The sequence below is a fragment of the Pseudorca crassidens genome, chromosome 3, assembly GCF_039906515.1.
Source record: "Pseudorca crassidens isolate mPseCra1 chromosome 3, mPseCra1.hap1, whole genome shotgun sequence".
Lineage (NCBI taxonomy): Eukaryota > Metazoa > Chordata > Mammalia > Artiodactyla > Delphinidae > Pseudorca > Pseudorca crassidens.
In genome coordinates this window covers 115,292,287-115,302,259 of record NC_090298.1, presented here as the reverse complement: position 1 = coordinate 115,302,259, position 9,973 = coordinate 115,292,287, and the positions used below count along the sequence as shown (strand labels likewise).

The 9,973-nt window shown below is 44.5% G+C and overlaps 1 protein-coding gene across 1 annotated transcript in view; it reads right to left on the bottom strand.

Moving 5' to 3' along the window:
* Window positions 1–4,889: 4,889 nt before the first annotated feature.
* Window positions 4,890–9,973, bottom strand: part of WNT8A (Wnt family member 8A) — a 47,631-nt gene continuing 42,547 nt past the window's right edge. The window contains exons 3-7 of the mRNA XM_067730229.1: window positions 9,887–9,920; window positions 9,518–9,656; window positions 8,252–8,377; window positions 7,254–7,396; window positions 4,890–6,105 (exon numbers count right to left, since the gene is read on the bottom strand). Of these exons, the coding sequence (XP_067586330.1) occupies window positions 5,557–6,105; window positions 7,254–7,396; window positions 8,252–8,377; window positions 9,518–9,656; window positions 9,887–9,920 (991 nt within the window). The 3' untranslated portion in view covers window positions 4,890–5,556. The remainder of the gene's footprint in view (window positions 6,106–7,253; window positions 7,397–8,251; window positions 8,378–9,517; window positions 9,657–9,886; window positions 9,921–9,973) is intronic.

Here is a 9,973-nt window from a genome sequence, read left to right as displayed (position 1 = left end):
CTTTTAAAGTAGCTAAATGCTTCACGGGTGAGAGCAGAGAAGGAAGTGTGTCCTGTCAGTTTCATGTTCTTGCCCCGCACTGCCTGCAAGCCTCTAGCACAGGAGGACCCTGATGACTGAGGTTCCAGCTGATGCAGCTGGGAATCAAGGCTACTTGGCTGAAATGGAGGGGTTAGAAATGAACTTGGGCCATGGAGAAATGCAAGTGGGGCCTGATGGGGCAATCAAAGCTCTGTGACAGCCAAGCATAGGCAGATTCTTCAGATACTTGAGGGCAAAGAGGTGATGGCAATTGAGGTTTGAGAAGGGTTTCTGGCTCACACCCTCACCTAACCCCTCACAGAAACCCAAAGCTGGTGTGCATTTGAAGAGGGTCTAAGAAAAAGTGTGTGAGAGAGAATTAGTGAAAAACTGAAGTAATTAGGGTTATTCGGCTTGGAGAAAAGGAGTATTTTGAAGGCCTCAATCCATAATGAGAGGTCCTAGAAGATTTCGTAGACTTAAAATATATCAGTGCTTACTCAGCCATAAAAAGCAACGAAATTGAGTTGGTTGTAATGAGGTGGATGGACCTAGAGTCTGTCATACAGAGTGAAGTAAGTCAGAAAGAGAAAAACAAATACCATACGCTAATGCCTATATATGGAATCTAAAAAACCGGTACTGATGAACCTAGTGGCAGGACACGAATAAAGATGCAGACATAGAGAATGGACTTGAGGACACGGGGGTGGGGTGGGGAAGGGAAAGCTGGGACGAAGTGAGAGAGTAGCACTGACATATACACACTACCAAACGTAAAATGGATGGCTAGTGGGAAGCAGCCACATAGCACAGGGAGATCAGCTCAGTGCTTTGTGGCGACCTAGAGGGGTGGGAAAGGGAGGGTGGGAGGGAGGCTCAAGAGGGAGGGAATATGGGGGTATATGTATACTTATAGCTGATTCACTTGGTTGTACAGCAGAAACTTAACACACCATTGTAAAGCAATTATATTCCAATAAAGATGTAATAAATAAATAAATAATAAAATAAAATATAGCAGTGCTGATTCAGTTAGGCATGCAGCAAATTTCCTAATAGGCACTTTATCCCAGGGAGGGAAGTACTAGCTTCTCCCTCCCTCTCTGACGGTCTTTCAACACAGAGTGTAAAATGTGCTTCTCTTCCTTAGGCCTTAGATTAGGAGCTCTCCTATTAAGAAGCAGGTAGCTGAATCAAGTGATCTCTTATAGATTGCAAGAAGCTCCTGATGAAGAAGTGGCCATTTTAGGATCCCCTAGTCCTATCATAGGTCTAGGCAGGTATCTGAGAATCTGAGAGGAATGCGCACCACCTTTCCCTTACCCACATCCCACCCACCCCCTACCCATATTCCACTTCTCTTACCCACAGCCTCCTTCCTCCCTCACTGACCAAGTGCAGTTTGAGGCTTCCCAGAGCCTGGGCCTAATTTCTTCAGTGCCTTCATTGGTCATCATACATTCATTTCCTGATAAAAAGGGCAGCCTGGCAGGGTGGGCAGGGCACCAGCCATGGAGAGTGTGCAGGGCCCTGGAGTCTAACGTTCAGCTATCTCACTTGGTGATACTGGGTGCGGGGGAACTTTCCTCCTCTAAACCTAGCTTACCTCCTCTGGTAGGGAATGCAACCGAATTAAAATGGTGTAGAACACTAGTCCTACCCGAAGGTCTTTAACTTCTTCTGGAAGTCTTTGCTCTGGTCTTTCTTTTCGTTTCATCCCCCACACTTCAAACCTCATTATCTGGGCCCTTGGTCACTGTCTTTTGTGATCAATGATATGAGTGGTATGTGATCTGGGGCTAGAAATTTGTCTTTCTGTCTTTCCTGTATTTTTTTCCTCTAGCCTCTAAAATAAACACCCCTCTTTTGACATTCCTTTGAAACTTTGACCTCTAATGTAGACCACAATGGTTAGCCTTTTTCTTTGAGTACCCCCTGGAGAACCAGGATTCTGCCCTCCCAAGTCAGCAGGAGCCAGGCTATCTGCTTTATCATTCTAAGGAAGGCCTTTGCAAGTCAAAAGTTAGGTTTCTTCTTTCTGGAGAAGGGCTGAGAAATGTGACTCTTCTACTTGTAGAAGAGGGAGGAAAAGGACACCTTTCACTGCATATAAATGGAGTCATTCTACAAAGCTGTCATGACAGCTGGAAAATGTCGCAAGAGATCCCTGGGGTCCCAGAGTGTAAGTGGTATAAAGGAAGAGTATAGATTTATGTGGTAATAGGTCCGAATTCAAATCTACCTCCATGTGTTTAATTTTAGGTTGGGTGCTTAACTTCTCTGAGCCACAGTTTCCTCAGTAGTAAAAGGGGAATAATTGTAACTCTTTAACTGGATTGTTCTGAGGATTGAAGGAGATAGTATATATTAAGCATCTGACACTTAGTAGGTCCTCAGTTACTCCCTTTCCACCCTTGTGATCACCCACCAGCAAGCCCTGAGGAGACTGGCAGGGGACCATGGGAAACTCTGGGAATAGGCCTTAGGGTTTTCTTAATTCTGCCCATGGCAAAGATCAGACAGGAAGAAAAAGGAGAAGGAAGAGGAGGTGGAGGAGGAGGAGAAAAAGTTTTGTAGGGGCCTGGCAAGCATAGACTGAGAAAATACAGGCTTCTGTTCTCCAGGCAATGTGAATCAGTGCCTGGATTTACTGAAATGTGGGACTAGGCTCATGGACAGGTTTCTCTCATTGAGTCAATTCCTTTTTCAGCAGCTTTTCAAGATCTACTATCAGATTGTGGCTGCCAACCTGCCTGTCTTGGGCCCTGGACCTATCAAACACGGGGGTTTTACTGTTCTGTCACCTTAATGATAGCCAGCTTGTTAAGGATGAGCCAAAAGGGAAGGAGTGTAGGGTTGTAACTAATGAATCTGAATGCCACTGTAATGCCTTGGAATGAGTCCTTGACAGGAAGGTGATGGATGCAGAGAAATCCAAATTCCTTTAGTTTCTGGCCCAGGATCCATGTGGGAAGATTGGTTGATGTGATTGATTGCCATGAGGGTAAAATGAATGAGGTTGGAAGAGGCTTGGGAGGAGTGGGACTATGAGCTTTTTGGGGAAGTAGGCAAACTTTTCATGGAATTCCCAATTGTTCTCCCATAAGATTATTTGGGAATGTCAACAAGGTCCTGGGGAAAATGTCAAAGCATCAGATACCTGGGGTCTTTGGATGGAGATTCAGTTACGAATAAAGAGAAAAGTCTAGTTTGTTCAGTTCCTTGGCAGTGTTACAACTCAGGTTTCATGAGTAATTTGGCATCTGTGTTTATTGTCTATGTTTATTGAGGGTTTTGAGGGTTCAACATCAAGCTAGATAATTTTTTTTTTTGTCTGAGCCCCAGGGAAATAATCTTTTCTTTTGGTTGCCTATTGCTTCACCACAATTTTTGTGCTTGGATGGTATCTCTCCCATTCTCCCTTCTACCACTGCCACCACCACCATCACGTACACACACACACACACACACACACACACACACATACACACTTCTTCGTTGCTAACTGTAGTGTGTTTTTTTTAACCTTCCTTAGAAGGAGGGAGGTAGAGGAAATCTTCCATTTCCTTGACATAGGCTGCATTTTTATGGATTTCTCTTTATCTCTGGCTTCTGGCATCTGTGGTAGTTTTAAATGCACAGAAGTAATAGATACCAGGGTAGACTTTCAAGGCACCTGCTTATGTTTCCTCCTGAGATGCCAACTTCCTTAATGAACATTTCACCTTTTTTTTCACTCAAACAAAAAAATGGATTGGTTATTCCCTGCTGACATTAAAAAAATAACTTACTATTAATTTTTTTGATGACAAAAATATTTGTTTATTGTAGACAAATATAAAAATACAGAAAAACACAAAAAGGAAAACAAACCACTCTACTTTGGTATTACATGATAGCTAATATTTTCCTATTTTTAAAACAAAATTGGGTTCATCCTGAACATGCTGTTTTGTAATTTACTTTATTCACTTAATTATATCATGCATGTTTTTCATGTTACTAAATATTTTTCAGAATATTATTTTAATGGCTAATATTCCATTGTATAGCCATGACTTAACTAGTTTGCCCTGATGTTGAACGTTTAAATTGTTTTTTAATTTAAAACATTAAGCTAAGAATGTTTCCCCACTCTTGGTGACCAGTCATTTTACTTGTTTATTCAACATATTTGAAATACGTCCCCCCTGCAGGGTGCTTGACCTTTGCAGAGAGGGGAGACTCCAAAGGCCAGGATGCTCAGATTTAGGAGACCAGTGGTTGAGCCCCTAGGGCTCTCTTTATGGAAACTACTCCTCCCCCAAAGCTTACCAGTAGAAGATGTAGAAGTGTAAATGAGGAAGGTAGAATCCACAACTTTCCTAGTCTCTTGCCTTGGGGCCCAGGTCCTTGGTGTACAGACACCCCAGGAAGCCCAAGTTAAGAGAGCAAACACACTTTGAATATGATTCAAGTTCGAAGGGCTTGCTTGTTCCTCAAGTTGCTTAGGTTGCATTAAAATAATACTTTCCAAATTCAGAAATCTGGATTCTTTTCCTATAGGCCAGTTCTTGGGTCTCAATTTTATTATCTGTCAAACACTGATATCAAGGGGCTTGGATATTTCCAGTTTCTCCTTTTAGCCTTGTGTATAATTGGGATATAGAAGCAGGGTTTCTCATTCCCTTTCTGATTCTAAGGTTTCCAAGGAGAGAAATAAAAGGTCTCAATTAAATATATATTCTAGAAGCATTTATTGCAGAATGAAGATGAGTTCCCAATCTGGGAAAATATCAAAAGAGAGTTGTTCTACAGCTCTTTGGGGGAAAATCCCTCTTGGGGGTCCTTGAGCAGGTAAGTTGTAGTCATCTGTCCACTTACTGTAACCATCCCTTCTCCATGGCTCCAGAGATAGTTTCTGAGCTGGAAAAGTCATCAGGTTATATTGGGTACTGGTTTCCCCAGGGTTGGGTGGGGTGAACTTTTCAAAAGTGCATATTGAGGTAAAAAACCCAACACCGTATATACCTCCCTCTAGGCAGGTATGTAGCCTCTGCCCCACTTATCTGTATGAACTTGTAGTTGGTCTTTCTGGAGCTTGCCAGAGTAGGGGAAGGTTGCTCCTTCAGGACTCTGGACAGAACTCTCATTTTTGGCTTCCATTCTCTGATTCTCAGCCATACAGCTGGGTTGGACATGGTCTGAAACTCCAGGGGCAAGTACTTTGAAGGTCTTTTTGGATATGGACCCCAAACCAAAACTCCCCCTTTAGCAAACTGCAAAATTACAGGCAGAAAGACCAGGAAGTAACTTGTAGGAAAGATGAAATGGGGTCTACCCAAGTTAGGAGGCCCAGATTCCCATTTCAGCTCTGTCAAGAACATGCTGTATAATCTTAGGCCTCCATTTTCCCATGTACAGCAGATATCAAGAGGACTACAGATCAACCCTGTGACTTTCCAATTGTTTTTCTTATCTCTTCTCTCCCAGAGAAAAGCTGTGTCCCCCCTCCATTGTCATGCAACTGAGCAAGTAAGTTCCTGTGGGGTGCTATCGTGTGCTGCCCTTGCCCTGGGACCAAGCACTGCCTGGGGAGCGCGTGCAGTAGTACTTGCTCACCACATGCCTACACTGGTCACACTTGACCGTGCAGCACCACTGGAATTTGCAGTTACAGCTGCTTATAGCCTCAGTTCTCTTCTCTTCCACCTGCAGGCCACACTCTGTACACAAGCGCCCGCAACTGCATTGCTCCCACCTGGATGTATTGTGGCTGTTCTGCAGACACTCCCGACCCTCTGTGCCATAGATGCCCAAGCTGGAATTGCGGGTACAGTAATCAGGCGATTCCTCTAAAAAGATCAGCTCAGCTTCTGCACTAGGAAGGAAGGCCTCAGTGGGTGCCCAGTGGCCCTCGGCACTGTTCCCAGCCCTTAGCCGCCGCTTATCCATCTCAATTTTCAGTGCCTGGTCATACTTGGCCTTTAGGTAGTTGCCCATCTCCCGGAAGTTAGCCAGCTGCAGCCAGCATGTCTGGATGCTACAGCTCCCCGAGATGCCATGACATTTGCAAGTCCTTTTCATGGTGGCTCTCACTGCCTTCACAGAGAGAGAAAGAGAGAGGGAGGACAAAAGGAGATTGGCTCTGAGTAGAGAAGACCAAAGGCTAGCAATTAATGGAATATTTTAGATTTGTGCTTCTTAACTTTAGAGTACATTAGAATTATGAGGGAGGCCCGTAAGAAGATCTGGGCCCTACCTCATATCTTCTCAATTAGGAAGTTCAGAGGTTTAAAGGCCATGGTATTGGTGATTTTAACATTCCCCTGAGTGATTCTTATGGAAGAAGTGAGGCAAGTGTTGAGGAGGTTACTGAAGTCAGGTAACCTAGGCTGAAGGCCTAACTTCATCACTTGTGAGCCTGTTTCTCTTTCTGCCCATAAGAATAAGAATGATCAAGAAAGTAATTTGTAAATTAAAAATGAAAAACATGATCATTGGCACTGTTATTGTGTTGAAGCTGGGGGCTAGAGTATTTGTGGGTATTTGGATTTGTCTTTTGGGCCCTCTCCCAGAGGGAAGGAAGCTCTGAACCCCTACCCCCAAGGCGATTACCCATGGTTGTAATTGCCTTGAAAACCTCTTCCCTTTGCCATGGGCAACCAGGACATCTAGGTATAGGTTCAAAGGGAAATTTCTATGCTCTTAGCTTCTAATACAACTAGACTCCAGATTTCAGTTCAGAACACTCCAAGGATTGCTACCCCACCAAAAGTCTTGGGGGAGATTAGACCTTCCAGAGAAGCTTAGATCAGTCCCAACCCCTCCAAGCCCAGAAAGACATTAGGACATAGGTTGTATGATAAACCCCTGTTAATTTCCTAGAAATGCAGTTGAAATGGTTGAAATTTTAAGTCATGAAAGCAAGGCCTTTGTTCTGTGTTCTCAGAAACCTGCCTGTAGAAGGAGCTAGCATATAAGGTTTAGTGATAAAAGGACTAGGCTAAAAGATCTGTGTTCATTGTCTGGTTCTGATACTTATTAGATGTATTGCCTTGGCCAAGCCACGGCTCTGCCTTAACTGGCTTTGTCATCCAGAGAATGGGGGTAGCTATCCCAGTCCTGCTGGGTGGTGTGAGGATGAAACATGTATGAGACAGCTCTTGGTAAGTTGTGAAGGTCTGTATGGATGTGAGGCTTTTGTAAATACTGAGCCTGTTGGCTCATTGGTCAACTCTTATACGTACCAGCCTGCCTGCCCTGTTGTTATGAAGATTCATCAGGGCTCTGGCATCCTTCCCCTTCTCCAGACTGTCCACGAAGAGTTTGGAGATTCTTTCCCCAAACTCTACATTGTCGCTGCAGCCTCCCCAGATCCAGCCATGGCCTCCTACGCATAAGGAAAGAATAAGTTCTGTGTATAGCTTCCTGCTAAGTCCCTGGAGAAGAGTCAAGGTCATTTTAGCTGACATAGACCATCCCCAAGAGTCCTAGAAGTGTGTAAAGCTATAGCTAACGGTGAGACAGGGAGGGAATTCCCTGGTAGTCCAGTGGTTAGGACTCCGCACTCTCAGTGCCAAGGCCGGGGTTCAATCCCTGGTCAGGGAACTAAGATCCTGCAAACCACGCAGGGCGGCCAAAAAAAAAGGAAAAAGGTGAAACAGGGAAATGGAGGTATTTTCGGTGGGGGTCGGGGGGAGTCCTATTCCCAAAGCCAACTGCCCACCCTTCAGGTACTCCCCAACTCTAGACAGTTCAACTCTATACCCAAAGTAAAGGTAGGCACGCTGGGGCTGGCCTAGAGGATCTCAAATGTTCACTGCAGTTCAAACATTCTAGAATTCTGTACCATTATGCTACAGTAGTCTTGTTAGAGCCACCTCCTCCCTCATTAGTGACAAATCCAAGTCTCTTAGGCTGTCTGCAGATAATTGGGTAGCTCTGGATTATGCACAAGTCATTCTAAGCCTGAAATACAAGGGTTAGCTTTAAACTCTCTTTGGCCTCCTCCTTCCTAGATGCCTTGTTGGCTTTAGAGCTTGGTGCTACTTGCTGGTCCTAGAATCATGGATCCAGCTCAGTTCTTAGGAGGGTCTAGATCTAGGAGCTCCCACCAATGAAGCTGCTGCTAGAGTCTAGGGGTTTGAAGAAGCTGTGTCCCTCAGCCTTTCCCTGGAAGAGTTTAGCCTACGCTCAGCTCTATACCCTTCACCTCTTCCCACCCCCATCAGAGAGCACAACTTACCTGTTTTTCCATTTTTTGACTCATCACAGCCACAGTTTTCAAAGTCGCCCATGCTACAGTTCTTGGTGATGGTGTACATGACTCCAGCAGAGCTGATAGCATGAATGAAGGAAGTCTCCCTGGTGGCTTTGGAAAGAAAGAGGGGGCTGGAAACTAGGACCCTGATGACCCAAAGAAGAGTTTTTGGAAAAGAAATGCCATTTCATTTCTCTCTCCTGTCCCCCTCCCTCTTTGGGTTTATTAAGAGAATGCTCTTCTACTTGAGAGAACAGTGCATGCCTTTCCAGCATCCTTACTTCATCCAGGCAGGAATGAGCATCCCCATGCTACAGATGGGGAAAGTAAAACCCAGAGATAAAGTGATGAGACCAAGGCCACTCTCCTCACCAGTTATGGTGTTGGGACCAGGACACTATCCCCCTGATATCCAGCCTAGGCCTCTGTTCATTAGCCATTGCTTCTTGTCCTTAGGCAGTGAGGACTCAGAGCTATGAGGCTGGCTCATGAAAGAGAGAAGGGTATTTTCTTCTCTCTGACATGGAGTTGGAGCCATGTAATAGTCATCATGATAATACCTACCACTTACTGAGCTTGTATCTTCCTAACTCTTTATAAACGTTGTCCCATTTTACTTCTCATCCTATTTGTATACCCCACAGGAAGATACTTTTTTTCTTATCTTCTTTACTCCCTTCCCCCTAGCTTTTCTCAGGCAACTCTTCATTAATAGTTTGTACATAAACAACTTTCATGCAAACTACTATACATAGTTACAAACAACTGCTCACACACACACACACACACACACACACACACACACACTCAAGTTGAAGCATAGCTCAATGTGTGATCTCTGTTTCTCTGTTGTTGGGATTTTATGACAGTTGAAACTCCCTCAGGGACTGCAAACACAGAGCCCTTTCCCCATTTTTGTTTCATGCAAATCAGTACAAGATAAGTGTGTACAAACACAAATACAGACATGCATTAAAAAATAGAGTAATTACATTTCTATAGAGACACCTTTGTATTCACCTCATTCAACCCTCACAACACTCCTGGTGAGCTAAACAGCTGACCTTATTGACCCAAATGACAACACTGAGGTTGAGAGAGGAAGTAACTCACTTGAGGTCACACAACAAGGAAGTGGCAGATCACTGCTAACTTTTTCATTGCACTGTACACATACATGTTACACATACATATATACTTCAAGCCCAACTTCATGGACATACACCCCTTTGTACAGGTGCACAAACTTACCACTTCTCAGCCTGTTGTGAGTGGAAAGCTGGAGAGCATTTTCAGGGCAGTTCCAGCGTTCCCAAGCAAATTGGAACTTACACTCCTCAATGCCACTCTGGGCACCCAGGGCCACACTGGTGGTGTAGGTCAGATAGGCCTGGCAGAGGGGAAAGGATGTGAGCTTCAACCCTGGCTCTAGTCAGGTCATCTGGGTCAGAGGGTGCAAGCAAGACTCAAATGGGTTAGCTCTCCATTAGGGAATAATCAATCATAGGTTCCTCTGGGTGGGTGACTTCTGGCACTATCTCCCTTCCCCTCTTTTCCTTCCCCAAAAGAGTTCCCTTAGGAACCTGGATGGGTAAAAACAGGAGCAGGAGATCATCCTACCTTGGGACCTGTTATCAGGAAATTGTTCACTGACCTACCAAAAAGAGAAAAAGTGAGGTAATGGTGAATGGGGATGAGGTAGTAGAA